The sequence below is a fragment of the Cucumis sativus genome, chromosome 3, assembly GCF_000004075.3.
Source record: "Cucumis sativus cultivar 9930 chromosome 3, Cucumber_9930_V3, whole genome shotgun sequence".
In the NCBI taxonomy this organism is placed as follows: Eukaryota; Viridiplantae; Streptophyta; class Magnoliopsida; order Cucurbitales; family Cucurbitaceae; genus Cucumis; species Cucumis sativus.
In genome coordinates this window covers 7710513-7728054 of record NC_026657.2, presented here as the reverse complement: position 1 = coordinate 7728054, position 17542 = coordinate 7710513, and the positions used below count along the sequence as shown (strand labels likewise).

The following is a 17542-nucleotide window of genomic DNA, read 5'->3' as shown; positions in this document are numbered from 1 at the left end:
GACACGATGATACTTCTTCTAAACCTATATGCAATATTATATATGTGTGTGTGTGTATGTGCATGTATGTATATATTCTTTGAATTGTCGATATTGCTTTATGGCTATATCGAGAATGGATTATGCATGTGTTTTGATATGCGGTATTCAATTTATTAATTTTGTATAGAAAAACTAAAATTAAATAATTACTTAATTGAATGTTAGAGACACTTCACATTATTTAATTTATTGTTATATTTAATTAATTAATAAGAAATAAAATTAATGTAAAAATTGATAATTAATAGTAATAATTTATATTGAATAGCTTTGTTTTTTGAAACCTTATATTAAATAGGCTACATAATGCAAAATACTAATTGAAGTCTTAATAATACATTTATATTTAACAATTAATAATTGATAATACTTGATTAATTAATTATGGTATCGAAGCATAAAAACCTACTACTATGCGGGGAGTTGAACATTCATGTCCAATTGGCTTTAAATTTCTCTAGGTAGATTTTAAGAAGTGAACTTATATAAAACAATTAAATGATTATCTGATATGGAATAGGAAAATATGTAAAACAAATAAAATTTAGAAATCAACAAAATTGAGAGAGAATAATAGAGATCTAAATAATAATAATAAAAAGCTCTATATTGAAAATAAAGGAAGAAATAAAAGGAATTACAAAACAGATGATAAGGAGAGAAAAATGAAAAGAAAAAGAAGACAAGAAAGTAGTTGAAGAAAAAAAAAAAGTTCGGGAACAAAGAAGTCGAAATCTCTTATACCTTTAAACAGAGATGCATTTCGATTTCAATTAAATATGAGCATTAACCTCTAATATTCATCGAAGATTAAGATATTATTGAAAAAAAAACCTATTACACATTAATAAACTTCTATTAATATATATCAATTATAGATATTAATAGATATATGCATCTATTCTATATGAAAGTTAGAAAATTTTGCTATAACGAATAAATAGTTTGTTCTTTTTTTTAATATCTAAAAAGTCCTTTTGAACTTTAACGATATATCAATCTATTCATCCTTGTTGATATTAGTGAGAAAACACGAGTTATTATTTTGGAGTGAATTGAGGCAGTTAAGTAAGAGGACGCCTAGGAATGGCACAAACTTGAAGGCCTCCTTTGATGAGAAGATTGATCATTGGTTGATACTCCACAATTTTCTTCTCATCACTCATTTTGAACTTAAAAAACATCAATAATAGAGCTGAGAAGATTTTTATCTGCCTGTAAGCAAACTCTTTTCCTAAACAAATGCGAGGCCCCGCCTGTAAAATCACGACACCTCTCAATTTAGAACTCGATAATCAAATTTGAAGGCACATACGAGAGTGATTTTGAAAGGGTTTAACGTTTTCATTTAAAAAAGGATGTGCTTTTCATGGATCTAACATACCTGAAAGGCTGTAAATTTGAAAGGGCTCTGAGGCTGGAACTTTCCATCTCCATCAAGCCATCTCTCTGGTAGGAATTCCTCGGCATCGTCACCCCATATGAATTTCATCCTACCCATTGCATATGGCTGGTACGACACCATATCTCCTTTCCTCACACTGAATCCATCCGGCAGTGTATCGTCCGAAAAGCAAATCTTTGCATCCTGCATTTCAGTCTCGATTAGTTCAACAGAGAACTTATGGAACCTGACCAAAGCTTAGGAGCTACATGAGCATGTTTAGCATGTTTAAATTTACCTCAAACCATCAAATTAAACTTAATGATGATTTAATATAATATTAGAGCAAAAGAGCTTGTGTTTGAACTCTTTGTCATGCAGTTTTTCTCCCCTAAGTAAATATTGGTTTTGTGCCAATTTCCATGCTAACAAGTGAAAATTTTAGGAAGCCATCAAATTTTGAGTTCAATAGTGATCCAACAGTCTTTTCTATTAAATGTGGGTTTACAACCTTTCCTAGCATTTTAACAAACAAGTAAAAAGGACTGTGAGAATTAGTTAAAAAAATTAGGTGCTTCTGCAACTCTCACAAGTTATTATCAGCGTAGTTGAGAAAATAATTGCTACGACCTAGACCTAATTTGAAAAAGTAAGCTGTTACGTCGACGCAACTACTTTTGAGTTATTTGAAGCATTAAGCAATGACTATATTCAAATTTGAAGAGAAAATGACATACCACTGGGACGGCAGGATAGAGTCTAAGAGTTTCATTAATAGTTGCAATGAGAAATTGCATCTTCTCTAGTGCTTCTTCGGTCAATCTTGCAGCAAATTCGGAAAAATCGGTTACATCTCCAACATTTGTCACTTCTTCGATCTCTCTAGCAACCCTTTCCTGCACTGAAGGATGCTTGCAAAGCATGCAAATGAACCAAGCAAGAGTAACTGCTGTTGTGTCCTTTCCAGCTATAACAAAATTAAGAATAATATCTCTTAGATACTTTGGATCGGTCGTTTCCGCTTGCAGAAACCTCGACACTATGTTTTCTCTTCTCATCTAAATTCACATAAACAATAGAATCAATGTCAGGCTCTAAATATAATGATTTTAAAGACAAAATAAACATACAAATTCATCTACCAAAGCGTTGTCGCCTAACTTTTGTCTCTGTTCAAGTGCACTATGAATGAGCTTATAAATGTACTCATCAACAATTTTCATGTTTTCTTTTAAGACAGCTTCTGAGCCAATATTGAGAGCCTTCTTGATTGGCCAGGATACATCGACGTATCGCCAGAGTGTATTTGTACTTGATGCTTCAAAAGCAGAGCAAAACTTGCTAATTTCTTCATTTGATCCATGCAAGCTCTCTAGATCAATTCCAAATGAAACATGAAATATTGAATCTAGAGTTGATTTCATAAATAGATCCTGCAAACAAGTATAGAATCAGTTTGTTTTGTGTCTGTTCTAAAGCTGACCCTTGCTCGACATTGTTAGCGGATTGTTAACCTACTTGAATATCAATTACTCGATTCGAAATAGCAGCTTCGGACACGATGTTAGCGAGTTTAACTGCAGTTTTCCGGAAGATGACAGTGCTGTAATCCCTCAGAACTTTTGTAGAGAACTCATAGCTTGAAATCTTTCTCTGCTCACGCCACTTCTCTCCATCAACTGTGAAAATTCCATCGCCAAGAAGATCTCTGAGAATTCTGTAGTTATGTGATCCCTAAAGAACATTGTACAGAACTCAATCAAAACCATGGTCCAAAAACATCATGTTTGAAGCATCAATCAATAAAATAAAATGCCATAAAAACTCTAATTAATCAAGTGTTAAATCAAACTTAAAGGAACCCTCAACATGTAGAAATCAATTATATTGGAGAGAAAATGATTCAAATACAAAATCTCCCGGCTCTAATACTATGTTAAATCATCACCAAATTCTTAAAATGATATCACAAGGTTCAACACATAGGACCTTCGCTCTCTGGCTTATGACAACATTGAATCCGAAAGTTTAAGCTCATCAATTACGATAAAATTAATTAATCAATATTTTTAACAACAAACTCAATTTCATGGTGAATACACCCTCCATTATTTGCAATTTTACCTTTCTAGCAAGGAAGAATAGTTTAATTTCTAGGTAAACGCAATGACCAATCAGAGATTTCAACTCACAACCCAAAAAGGAAGGGGAAAAAGGAAAAAGACAAGATACCTTGCCAAAATTCTCGAAGTTGGTTCTGAGCATATACTCAACATTTGGTGGGTCAGAAGTATAAACCTCATCCCTGAAGGGCCCAAGAAGCTTGTATGTTTTATGCTTTCGAGCAAGGTCAGTCATGTAGTCATGTAATCGGTGAAAATTGAGGAGCTGGTGAAATACAGTGCCTGCAATTGGATGATACTTCTTCTTTCTCAGTTTTCGAGTTAGAATCTGCATTACAACAATGGAAATCAGTAGCAATACAGCTGCAACTAAAATGGGGTTTGACAGAAATTCCATTGTAGCCAGTGAACAAAGAATTGAGAGGTGGAAATGGATGTAGTCGAATTTAAATATTACAATTTTATCGATTTCGGTCTACTTCACCTACACCAAAATTTCAAATATTACAATTTTATTGATGTTTATTCGGTCAAAATTAACTTAGATCTTATATAACTTTTTCTTTCTAATTTTGTTTGTTGCAAAACAAGGAGATTAGTTTGACTTGTCCTTTCGTCCCACGTTGATGTGATTCGATAAGTTTTTCTTTATTTCGGCAAATAAGTTTTTCTTTAATAAAAATATTCTTGCCCTCATTCTTAATGAGTTTCTTAGGGTGTAATTGGCTTTTTGTTGCTCTTAACTTATTGTCTACAAATAAAAATAAAATAGTAATATGTCTATATGTGTCTAACATCCATAAACTTTAAAATTTAACTATTTATAAAAAAATTCATGATAAAGCAATTTCTAAAAAATAAACTAACTTTATATACGGAAAAAAATTCAAACTAAAAACAATTCTAGGGAGAAGAAGGCTTATTGTTGCATTAACAAACTTATAAATAAATGAACTTGACTTTAAGAACTAAAAACACTACTTTGTTCTAACTCACACCAAAATGTTTATAAGTATGTATTAAAGCAATTTGGCCAACAATATATTAACAAATTTGAGCATCCAAATAGTCATACGGATCTGCCTCAACAATAAATAGTAAAAAGTAAAGTAGGTGGCATTAAAGCAATAAACCAACGAACCGGCATGGTAACAAACTGCCTAGGGCAGACCACCATTAACGAGAAGTTGATAAATGAATTTTGGTAATGGTTATAAACTTTAAAAACTAAAAATATCTTTAAGTAGGATAATGTTATTGTCTATTAATCATATCCATTAGTGAATAGAATGTATCACACTATTACAATTATCTATTATTAACAAAAGATAACATTTTGCTATATTTATCCAGTTTATTTTTCTATATTCGAAAGCAATCCAATAATTTTTTAGTTAAAATATTGGTTTACATATTTTAACTTTTTTTAAAATAAAAATCTCATTCTATCTTAATTTGAAATGTTTTTAAATATTTAACTTTTTGTAATGTAGTTTAGGGATGATTTTTTTCATATTTTTTATGAGAAATTTACCTAAATACAAGAAAATGAAAAATATTTACATTCTATAGCAAAAAAAGATGGATAGTTTGGGCTTAAGTTAAAATTTTAGTTATTCAATTTGGACTTAGATTAAAATTTTGCTATGAAATGTAAATAATCTCCCTATTAATCTTTGGATTGTAAATTTTTTTAAAGTTATATCATCTAAAATAATTTCTCTTCAATTTATGATGTAAAAATGAATATGTTTTTATAAATAGATGGACATTATAATTAAAAATGAGTATATTGTAGTGTATATATCAAAACCCGTCTCAAACAAGCTTTAAATTTTTAAAGGAGATAGTTGCAAATATAACTACTAGATTCAAAATATTAGTATAAATATTAATACTTTAAAAACTATTAGTACTCTAAAAAAAATTTAGAGGCCGTAAATATTAGTTTATCTTTACTGTTTTGTAATTTTTTTAAAAAAAATGTTATTATACATTTCCAGCCCACAAGCTATTGACTAATCTTTTTAATCAGAATTTATTGATATCACTTATTCTAGAAGATTACGGAACTCAAATCAAATAAATGACCAACTAATCCAAATAATTTGTCCTCATGCATGCCAACTCTATAACCTGCTTCTGATTTATTGTTGAAATCAAATCCATTCAATTGTTGACCAAATTTTGGATATGATATCTATATCAGATATTTTAAGTTTTAAAATAACACTACTCCTCAAGTATGGAAAATAATTAGAGATATTTAGATGGTAGTTGACTTAACTAATTGGATGGTTGGGGCGTCATCCTCTTAATTATATTTTACTCTCTAGCATAACTTATTAGCGGATGATATGAGAAAATGGGTGTAAGAAAAAATTGTTCAAAAGGATGTTTATCAAAAGTATTTGGATAAAAAAGGGTGGATTTTTTGGTTTATTAAAATGAGTCTTTGGAACACTCATTCTAAGTTATTTTTTTTAAAAAAATCTCTCTCTAGTCAGCCAAAAGAAGAAAAAGAAAGGGTCAGTCGACTCCATCTGATTTAATTATTATTATCATCATCATCATTATTATTAAAAAAATAATTTATAGAAATCAGGCCCACCACACAAAATGACAAAAGATCTACCCTTTTACCCAAATAATTTTGAGAACACCTATTTTTTCTAATTTCTTTTTTAAAAAACACCCTCTTTTTCCAAATCACCCATTAGCCATCACCACTCATTGTTGTCATCCTACGTTACCATTGTCTTCAAGTTAGTTTGTGAAGCGTTAGAACATCCATCTCTGCTGTCTAATTAGGTAGATTTGATTTGACACATCACCTTTAAAGTTTTAAATCAATTTAAGGAGTATTAGTTTGGAATTAGAAAATTTGAATTGCCATCAAGAGAGCATTAGAAATGGAATTAAGGAGTATTAGTTTGGAATTAGAAAATTAAAATTGGAATTGGAAAGTTTTAAATAATTTACATGGTGGGTTGTGTTCTTAGTTTGGAATTAGAAAATTTGTTTTTGAATGTAAAATTGTTTAGTTGAAGTTAGAGAGGTAAAATTGTTTAGTTGAAGTTAGAGAGGAAGGAAGAGCAGAAGAAGATGAAGTTTATCAACAATATGCACTATTGAAGTTTGTGGACGTACCATCAAAAGCTTAGTTGTATGTAACGACTAAAAAGTCTGAGTTGAAATCATATGGCTTTGTTTGTAATTAAAAAACATTTTTTGTCAAAAAAAAAGTTTGTGGAATTAGTTATTTAACACCCTGCTTTTGAAGCTAGTAAACCAAACGCCCAACTTTTGAAGCTAGTAAACCAAACACCCATTTAAGAGACTACTTAAATCATTTTTCAAAATTATTAGGGATAAACATGGTAAGTAGGTGTGTTGATGATTTGGTTCAATAGTCAAACCGAACCCAATTCTGTTTGGTTTTTTTTTTACTTTATACATATTTTTTAGTTTTCAGACCCAAATTTACAAAGAACGCAAAAGTTCAATTTCAACTTTAAACCGAACCTAACCAAATCCTTAAGTAAAACTCAAATTATCGGTTTGGTTTGGGTTTGTCTTCGTTTGGATTTGGTCAATTTATTTTTGGTCGGTTTAGTGAACCTCATGATTCTATGTTCTAAAAGGGGTTGGGGGAATCTATTAAGAAAGTACGGAGACGTTCATGGTTCTTCCCAGTGTTTCCACTGTGTCAAACGGCCACAAAACCGAAACGGTGGTGCAAGCTACTGTTTTATAATGGCATGACACTCAACACTAATTCTCAGCCCACCACCAAAACCATTCACTTTCTTCTCCGTCTCCAATGACGGAATCCCTCTTTGCAACTTCAACAACCTCCATTATTGATCCTTTCGAGTGTCTCAACATCAAGCTAAACTCAGATGGTTGAATCACCAGACCCAACCTATTTTCCACGGTACCTCCAACAGAAATATCCATATTCCCAACACCAATAATATCCCTACAATTTCAAAGGACATTCCCCTAAACCCTTCCAACAAAATCTTCATTCGCCTCGACAAATATTCCTCAAAATCCCACCAACAAACTTCCTATTTTGATCTATGCCCATGGTGGGGGCTTCATTTTCTTCAGCGCAGCCACACAGCAATTTCATATTTTCGTGTTGCAGCAACTGCGCTCATCTTCCAGCCCGAATCATATCTTTGGAGTACCGCCTCGCCCCCGAACACCGTCTCCCTGCGGCCTACGATGACGCCCTTGAAGCCCTAGAATGGCTCCGCCGCCAGGCCGATTTAATCGACGGTGGGTTTCATGACGGGGAGATAATTTGATTCGTCAAAACTCCAAACTCAGAGGGTTTCATCGATGCTTCCAAGTAGGGATTTCCATTTTTTTGGAGTAATGCTTAACTGGTAGCTACACAGAAGCAAGCTGTCCAAAACGTATACCGATAAAATATGGACACGTTCTTGTTCGTAAAAAGAAAAGCTTCCCTTTCTGAGTCCCAAGAGTTTTAGAATATTCTATGAATTAGAGTTTGTGATTCGTTTGTTTGGTTATAAAATTAACAAAAACAAAAAAAAAGACAAACTACCAAATAAATGATATCATTAATTACATTCAAAAGAACTAAAACTCAATTAGGAAAAGACATGTTGACCAAAAAGAACTTTCAAAGCCAGCGGCACAAAAGCTACAGTTAACAATATGGTTCCAAATACAAGTACAGAAAAGGGTAATAAATAATTTTGAAATGCCTGCTAGAATATTGATCTCATCGACTATATTATTTGCTCGGAGTAAGATTCCACAAACAGTGGTTACCCAGATTGACCACATCTCAAGAATGAGATTCGTCCAAAAAAGAAAATGAGAAAGAAGTAGAACGACAATGACAATTTGAGCTTCTAACATGATAGACCACTCTAAAAAGTGAACTTTTGGATGGAAGATATTGAAGTAATTAGGTCTATCCAGATATGTAAGTCTTTGTTAACCCGCGGTTGACTCTGACTATATTCAAAGGATGGTAAATTTTCAACTAAGAGTGCATAGTTGTTTTTCTTAATTGGAGGCAACTGGCTCGTCTAATAATGTTATGAAAAAAGGGTGGAAATCACTGTGGGGTTTGAATATTCCTAATAAGATTAAAAGGTTATCATGTGAAATTTTTTTCTTCAGATTTTACAAACTAATTTAAGATTTGTGGCAAAGCAGAGGAGCAGAAAATTATAGCTTCTTTATTGGAAAAGGATTAAAGAAAAAAATAAGAATTTCGATATTACCCGAGATACAGAACTTGGTCGATTTGACGTTTCCCATAAAGATTTACTTGTGATATTTTTTTAGGTCTTCTCCAAAATATCAAGATGGTTGCATCTTGTCACTCAAATAGGGAGGGTATTGGGTTGGGGGCTGTGGTGAGAAATGGGATGGTCGGATGAAAAAGATGATGCAAGCATTGTTGGTTTATAACTATTTTGTTATTGAAACCGCTGAAGCTTTGACACTTCGATCTAGATTGAAAATGACTGAGAATTTAGGCTATGGTACTTTTCTGGTTGAATCTAATGCACAATCTGTTTTTAGAAGAATTCTTAATTCATGAGTTGTAGGGAGGAACTTACGTCACCACAAACAGAGACTAAGCTTTGAATTTTGAAAATTCATATTGGTGTTTTGCTGGGAAGAAACATATAATTTTTCTTTTGATACAATTATGTGGTAAAACATTGAACCTCCAATTTCTAGGTAAGAAATTCATGTCAATACCGTTAAACCAAACCTGCTTTGACACGTATAAATTAATGTTAAAGATGTAGGCAAACTCACTAATCACTCGTCTTTATCCTGAAGAGACCTATGTTTGAGTCACTAACTTTAAGAGATGAAGTAGACTTACAGTTTGCTCAATGACACCAATTTAATAATTGATTTTTTCAACTAACATAACCTACCTGTAGCTAAGGTATTACTATTTCAAATTCTTACATGTAGCCAAGGTATTGCTATTTCAAATTCTTATTTGTTACAAAATTTACTGTTTATTAATTATAATTACCAATTCAACACCTAACTTTGAGAACTTAATATCTTCACTCTTTTCTTTCATCATCCTTTCATTCAAGTCACCTATAATAGTTCAAGAAAAACAATAATCAAAGAGTTTGGTTGGGTTTAGCTGGAATCTTAGTTATTTTTGGTAGACTTGGACCATGAGTCTTGTCCTTTTTTCAACCTCTGTTTGAATTATATACAAAGGGGTCCAAAAAGAGCATAATCATTCAAGTACACCCATATTAATCCTAAAACCCATTGTCCTTCCACGTTATCCAAGAAAAGTTCATCTTTCAAGAAGAAACTTGTGCAGTTCTAGTCCCTCCCTCTCAGCTTATTTTTACACGCAAATAGAAATAAGAATGGCAGTCAAAATCCAATCCGACGAGCTTCATCAAGTTTTGGTTCTAAGTCCCCCGTCGGTATTCACGTCTCTGGAATCACAATTCCAAAATCGATTCCAGTTTCTCAAACCGTGGGATTCCAATCTCCCACTACTTCAATTCCTCATCTCCAATGCACAATCCGTCCGAGCTTGTCTTGTCACTCCAGGTGACGGACTCGCAGTGTCCTCTGCCATTCTCGACTGCCTCCCCTCCCTCAAGTTTGTCGTCACTGCCAGCGCCGGTGTCGACCACCTGAACGTGGCGGAGCTGCGGCGGCGTGGTGTAGCAATTGCCTATGCAGGGAACTTATTCTCTCAAGATGTTGCTGACATGGCCGTGGGATTACTAATCGACGTCCTTAGGAATGTTTCAGCGGGAGATCGGTTCGTGAGGCAAGGACTTTGGGCTACGCAAATGGATTTTTCTCTCGGATTAAAGGTCCACCTCTGGTTTTGATCTAATGCAAATATTTCGTCAAGGTTTCTAACCAGTTAGGGCAAGTTTGGAGAGTGATCAAATCTCTTGTTCAAAATCATATCAAAACACGGATTTATTCACTAACAATCAATTTTGATGGTAGATTAGTATCTCTTTTAATCATTTTGAGTGGTTAAATTCATCTTTTGAAGTGATTTTGAATATCAGCTGAGCACATCCTCGAACATGCCCTTAATCTATCTTGGAAGAGGCGTAGTTGAATTAGGATTTTTTTTCATCTTTTCTGAATTTCAATGTTGAAAAATTTTCACAGTTGACCGGCAAGCGGATTGGGATTGTTGGATTGGGGAAAATAGGCTCTGAAGTTGCCAAAAGACTGGAGGGTTTTGGGTGCAGAATCTCATATAACTCAAGGACCAAAAAGCCATTAGTTCCATATTCCCACTATTCCAATGTACATGAACTTGCAACCAACTGTGATGTCCTTATCATCTGTTCTAGCTTAACAGAAGAAACTCGCCATTTGATCAACAGAGAGGTGATGGTTGCATTGGGAAAAGATGGAGTAATAATCAATGTCGGTCGAGGGGCAATCATTGATGAGAAGGCGATGATTGAATATTTGATTCAAGGGGAGATTAAGGGGGCTGGGCTGGATGTTTTTGAGGATGAACCTGAAATTCCCAAACAGTTGTTTAATCTTGATAATGTTGTGTTGTCGCCGCATGTTGCTGTCACAACAACTGAATCTATAGCGGGATTGATTGAATTGGCATTGGAGAATTTGGAGGCATTCTTCTCAAACAAACCTTTGGTGTCTCCCTTTCTGGATTAGTTGAGGTGCAGCTGTTTAATGGGGAGGGAGAGAATTTTATGAAAGAGCTCAGAATTTTTGGGTAATTTTAGCTCATTATTATTCAAGGGTGGTGATGTATTTACCACAGTAGTACAATTAAATGGTAAAACGAAAAAAGTAGACAGGCTCTCAACTGATCTAGAAACAGAAAAGCTCCCCAAAGAAGAGCTGCTATTAGTGACAGGAAAGCTATTCCAAAGCAGGTTTCTAGCTTCTAAAATCAATCCTTTCCAGCAAGAGCTTTTCTTCCAAAGCACTTTGCAGGATTTAATGGGATTGATTAAAGGTCCTTTGGAAATTGAATAAGACCCACTTATAGATTATGCATGCATGTAGGTAAAGTCACCAATCACTTGTCTTGAACGGACCTATGTTTGGATAAGTGACCAACTTTCTCTTAAATGGATTATTATAGCTTGCTCCATAATTTGACATCAATTTAATAGTTGATTTTTTTAACTGATATAATTTACAAGTAGCTAAGGTATTACTCTTTAAAATTCTTATTTGTTATTATATTTTTTGTCTATTAATTATAACCAACTCAACTCTGTCGATGGGAACACCCTGGTCTTCGTCATCCTTTCATTCAAGTCACCAGTAATAGTTCAAGAAAAACAATTATTAATTGCATCTGCACCTAATCTCTGTATATCAAAAAGGAAAAAAATAACAAAAACAATCATTGTTTTTAAAAAAGTACTGACTCCGCAGATTAGGCAGATTTTTACCAAGTGCAAATTGGGCTGCCTGCATTAAATAGGAGTAGCAGTCTTTTTCATCGAAGAAAACTATTGCCAATCCGACGGGTTTTCTAAAGTTTTGGTTTCAAGTCCTCCCACAGTATTCACGTCTCTGGAATCCCAATTCCGAAACAGATTTCATTTCTTCAAACTCCCACGACTCCCACTACTCCAATTCCCCATCTTTTAATGCACGGTCCGAGCGTCATTTGTACCCAGTTCCTCAAAAGCCCAAATATAGGTTTTTGTAGCCCACCAATTTTCCTATACCCCAAATTAGAATACCAATTTAACTTTCAGTGTGTACTAAGGGCTCTTTTAAAAAATATAACAAATCTCCAAAAATATTAAACAATTTTAAAAATGGAAAAAACTCATCCACACTAGAAAAATACCACGTAATATATCTGAAAAAGAATCGTTTACTTATTTGCTATGCAATCATTCAGATTTCTAAATCATTTTTATCAAGTTTTGGTACACGTTTAGATTTAATCGTTTAAAGTTGGTATTAGATTTGATTGTATTTTATTTTTTCAACATTATTTATATTGGTAGACGAACTTAAACAATCAACCATTTGAAAAAATCGAGGACAAACGATGAAAAAGAACAAATCTAAAATATTTTAATAGAATAACCCACTAGACATTTTTACACACTTAAAATATTTTGACTATCTATACAAATTAACCTTGTAATAATTTTCTGATATATTTTAGAAAAATAACCAACTTAATAGACTTTTTTACATGAGCCGAGCCCTAAAATATTTGGACTATATTTATAAAAATCAACCTTGTAATAGTTTAGTATACATAATTTTCAGTTACATAATAATTTAGTTTTTGCATTTGAGGTAAGCTCCCATTATTGACTTTATTTTATGTATTTTAGTATATAACAATTTAATTCTTGCACACTCAAATTTTGTACGATTAATTTTTTTAACAATTTAGCCTTTAAAATAAAATTAATTCATATAAATTAGAGTTCTCTAATAATTTCTTAGTTTATTTATGCAAGAAAATTCATTAAAAATTGTATTTTTTTTTATTATTCTTGGAAAAAAGAACCCTTCATTAAATCCCAAAACTAATTTCTTTCCAAATGAATAAAATGTTATAAATCTTCATAAGAACTAAATTGTAATATTGTAAAGAAGTTTAATACAAATGTTATTTAGGACCAAATTATTAATTTTATAAAAGCTTATGAAAAAGTAATAATAAAACTTTTTCAAAAAAAATCCCAACTTCTTTTTGTCGTTGATAATTGGGTACACAAAATAGGGAGCTACACCCAAATTATTTATTTTTGAGTACACCCCCGAATATTTTTCTTTCATGAGAAAGGAAAAAGTATAAATACTATGAACATTTTCTTCAGTAACAAAAATGTCACGTCAATTTTTTCATTCCAAAAAAATTCTCAAGTCAACTTCATCAAATATTTTGGACTGAGACAAAAATCGGTAAGGGTAAGGGCGTCTTTCACTTTCTTTTTTCCCATCCAGGGTAAGGGCAGCACTCTGACAAACAAGAAGAATGGCAGCTGAAGAGCAGGCCAAGGAGCTTCCTCAAATACTGATTCTAGGCCCCCCTTCGATATTCCCATATCTGGAATCCCAATTCTCAAATAGATTCCTTTTCCTAAAACCATGGCTTTACAACCTCCCTCTAACCCAATTCCTCACCTCTTATGCCCAATCCACCCAAGCCCTGCTTATCCGAGGCGGTGGCAATACCCAACTCACCTCCACCATTATCGACTGCCTCCCTTCCCTAAAGCTCGTCGTCACTTCCAGCGTCGGCGTCGATCACTTAGACTTTCCGGAATTACGCCGGCGTGGGGTGGCTATTGCCAATGCAGGAAACCTGTTCTCAGAAGATACCGCCGATATGGCGGTTGGCTTACTAATCGACGTTCTTAGGAAAATATCAGCGGGAGATCGATTCGTAAGGCAAGGGCTTTGGTCTAAGAAAGAAGATTTTCCTCCTGGATTAAAGGTCCAGTAGTTTTTTTTTATGATTACGATTCCGTCCTTGTTTTTCATTTCAATCAACATTTTAGTTTGTCAACTAATCCATAATCCATAATCCATAATCCTTAATTCTTAATTCTTAATCCGTAATGTTTGAGTGTTTTCATCGTAAGGTTAAAAAACTTTCCAACAGTTTCAACTATATAACTTCTAAGAAACATTAAAATTAAATTGTGTAGACATTCACGCATCACATTTCATGAATTAAAAATACTTGGTCAGTCATAACCTTACGATTAGAAAATTTTGCCAGAGTTTTTTAAGATTTGAAGACATTAGAAAATTTTCTCACTTAGTTGATCAGATTTATTCTCGACATTTCTTCCAATCTGACTAGAGAAAAAAATAATAATTAACTAAATTTGAACTTTGTAAAAATTTAAATACCAAATAGAGAGAAGAAAAAAAATACTCAAAGATGCGGACTAATATCAGTATGTACTCTCACACACATATAGGAAATCTCTGCACAAAATTTAACAGATTCTGATGTCACTACAGTTTTTTTAATGATTACTCATGGAAAAGGTGTAGTTTGATATGGATATTTTGGTTGGATGAATTTTGAAATACTTCACAGCTGAGCGGCAAGCGAATTGGGATCGTTGGATTGGGGAAAATAGGCTCTGAAGTTGCCAAGAGGCTGGAGGGATTTGGCTGCAAAATCTCATATAACTCTAGGACCAAAAAGTCAATGGCACCATATTCCTACTATCCCAATGTATATGAACTTGCAGCCAACACAGAAGCACTCATAATTTGTTGTGCGTTGACCAAAGAAACCTACCATCTAATTAACAAGGAGGTGATGCTGGCATTAGGAAAAGATGGAGTGATAGTGAACATTGGTCGTGGTTTGATCATCGATGAGAAAGAGATGATACGATGTTTGACTCAGGGGGAGATTGGTGGAGCTGGACTAGATGTGTTTGAGAATGAACCTAATGTTCCTGAAGAGCTCTTTAATCTTGATAATGTTGTCCTGTCACCACATGCTGCTGTTATGACATATGAATCTAAAGTGGAATTGTCTAAGTTGGTGGTGAACAACTTGGAGGCATTCTTCTCAAACAAACCTCTTGTGTCTCCTGTTGTAGATTAGTTGGGGTGGAATTGAGTTGCTGCTGAGGGAGGCTGGTTTGTTGAGAAAAGAGGACTCCAAAAACTTGACAACAGAGCCACCCTAATGTATTAGTGTATTCGACCCTTTTTCTTTTCTTTTCTTTTTTTATTTTTATTTTTGCAGGTTTCAAAATCTTTTTTGGGTCAAGGATTTATATCAGTTTAGCAACGTTTAAGTTGGCATATTCTAACATTTTCCATTTTCTTTGCAGCCATTGAGAGATTGAGGCATATAATTTTAAGTTTCTACAGATCCTATCTCAGATTGGGATGAAAATAAAGCTCTTTGATTTTTGAATCTTGCTTCTGGGGTTATCTTTTCCAGCAAGGAGCATTTCTTCTAGAGCTCTTTGGGGGAACTACTAATGGAGAGAGAGGAGAGGAGAGGTGAAAGTGTGGCAGTAAAATATGTCTTGGATTATATGATTAACCGTTCCTTCATACAAATTTAAATTACTATACCAACGACTGATAATGGAATAAACTGAAATCAATTTGCAGCATAGAATGATAGAAGTAACCAAATGGTCCAGATCTGACAAATTATGGTCAATTCCTAATGTTCAGATTGGCTAAATTGGATCGAAAATTAAAAATTGAATAGGAATAGTATCCTCTAGGCTTGGGGAAGAATATAAATGTGGTATGTAATCCATTACCCAACCTACCAAATAAAAATTTTACTCTAAATAAAACAGGGCTAAGAATTAAATCAGAGAAATCGCTAGCCCCATGCATGTAGTGAACCAAGCGAAGCAATTTCAACGTGGAGAAAGAGACAAACACACCTGAAAGCTGCAATCATCCACAATCAAGCTCTTTTGATGAAGTTGCACAAGCAAAGAAGAGGAGGTCGTGATCCAGATCGTAATAATCAATAGTTAGGCGCAAAGTCAGGTAGCAAACGCCATCTGGGATTCCAATTTAAATGAGAAATGTATTTCACCTCTCCAATTCCCTAACAAAAGAAATAAAAGACAACTTGAAGGATGTAAAGAAAAACGAGAACTGTTCGGTTTCTGTTTCCGGGAACCGCAGGCAGAATCATATCATTAATTGGTGGTCAGGCTTACCCTGGAAGTCACATCAATAACTGAAATCTCTACACCAACCACATTCCATGATACAGTCAAATTATGATTCCCCATTGAGTTAATGTTAGATCGTCCTGAATTGTTTGAGCTGCTTGGATATCATCCATTACCTGCAGTAGAACTGTAATCAATACTTAAAACAGGACACAGCACTCAGATACAAAGTCGCTTAAAGAAACCAGCCCACTAACGTTACTAGAAAGAATTTGAACAATATTTGGGCATATTTTCTTCTCAACCCACACTATACAACACCACTAATTACTAAAAGTATCTTCTGCAGAACATAACATTTAACTCATAATGTCCCTCTATACGAATGATCAAATGAAACAAGCATGCATGCATATGCACATAATACTTGCTCTTTATAAAACAGATCAACACAAAGAAACTTCCCTATATTTGAGTCATCATTTAATTCGATGGAACACTTCTCGAAAGACAGATAAGTAATTGATCAGAATAACCATATCTAATCCCAACTCGTATGCCGTCTGTAAAATTGACACTGATATTGCTCAACGATAAACCAAAACCAAAACCAACAAATGTACAAGAACACACGTAATGTACGTATATTTTGATAAACTAGTCACTAAATTTCTTCTATGAGATCCTCTTCGGAGCTCGTACTTCCAAAACGTCGGGGTAGATGCTGAGTAGCGACTTTACTGTTCATCTACGTCCAAGTTCATCCTAGTTCTCGCGCTAACAAATAGTTAAATCACTTCGAAGATCGTCATGAATTAGGCAGTTCGAAACTCCCAACCCGAATCATCCATGATTATCCGGTAAAGAAAACAGTATAAGGAAGCAAAATCAACCAAGTCTTTCGATCTATGAAGAGGAAAATAATGAAAAAAATTGAATCGAGTTCGCTAATAACTAAAGATCCGAAGTAAAAACTAGAATCCATTCATTTTCATGAACCATAGGAACATTAAAAAAAAGTAAAAGAAGAGACGTACCAGTAGTGATGAAGCCTGGACCGCCGAGATTCATGAAGAGAAAAGCTACAAAAGAACCTCAAATATATATTCTCCGGCATGGTCATTTTCCTACTTCGTCCTTATGCTTAGCCAAAACCGATGATGGATACGACGGAGATAATGAGTAGGAAGAATCACCAGACGAAGAGCATTAAAGTAGAAGAAGAATGGGAGGAGAAATTATTCGCTCAATCGAACGCAAGAGAGCGCGAAGTTAGCAAAAGGATGAATTCCTTTTGAAATTTCGCGAACAAAAAATGAACCTCCGTCCCTTTT

The 17542-nt window shown here is 33.9% G+C and overlaps 3 protein-coding genes across 8 annotated transcripts; 2 read left to right on the top strand and 1 right to left on the bottom strand.

The window, feature by feature from the left end:
• Window positions 1–783: 783 nt before the first annotated feature.
• Window positions 784–17492, bottom strand: LOC101210237 (cytochrome P450 704C1). Of its 5 annotated transcripts, XM_031881789.1 has the most exons (9): window positions 17246–17492; window positions 16254–16384; window positions 15969–16138; window positions 3659–3877; window positions 2945–3160; window positions 2557–2859; window positions 2164–2484; window positions 1427–1630; window positions 784–1298 (listed from the first exon to the last, which is right to left on the bottom strand). In XM_031881789.1, exons 4-9 carry the CDS (start codon window positions 3782–3784, stop codon window positions 1107–1109), a joined length of 1362 nt encoding a protein of 453 aa, XP_031737649.1. In that variant the 5' UTR covers window positions 3785–3877; window positions 15969–16138; window positions 16254–16384; window positions 17246–17492; the 3' UTR covers window positions 784–1106. The 5 variants fall into 5 exon arrangements, with proteins under 5 accessions (XP_031737649.1, XP_031737650.1, XP_031737651.1 ...); XM_031881790.1 differs by lacking the exon at window positions 17246–17492 and having other exon boundaries at window positions 16254–16395; XM_031881791.1 differs by lacking the exons at window positions 15969–16138; window positions 16254–16384; window positions 17246–17492 and adding an exon at window positions 4007–4091.
• LOC101215727 (glyoxylate/hydroxypyruvate reductase HPR3) lies at window positions 9816–11739 on the top strand. Its single transcript, XM_004134293.3, has 2 exons — window positions 9816–10415; window positions 10729–11739. Exons 1-2 carry the CDS (start codon window positions 9954–9956, stop codon window positions 11248–11250), a joined length of 984 nt encoding a protein of 327 aa, XP_004134341.2. The 5' UTR covers window positions 9816–9953; the 3' UTR covers window positions 11251–11739.
• On the top strand, window positions 13426–15683 carry LOC101209989 (glyoxylate/hydroxypyruvate reductase HPR3). Of its 2 annotated transcripts, XR_968890.2 has the most exons (3): window positions 13426–14023; window positions 14639–15246; window positions 15393–15683. XR_968890.2 is itself a non-coding variant. In XM_004133849.3 (2 exons), exons 1-2 carry the CDS (start codon window positions 13562–13564, stop codon window positions 15158–15160), a joined length of 984 nt encoding a protein of 327 aa, XP_004133897.3. In that variant the 5' UTR covers window positions 13426–13561; the 3' UTR covers window positions 15161–15683. The 2 variants fall into 2 exon arrangements, 1 of the variants encoding a protein (XP_004133897.3); XM_004133849.3 differs by having other exon boundaries at window positions 14639–15683.
• Window positions 17493–17542: the final 50 nt, after the last annotated feature.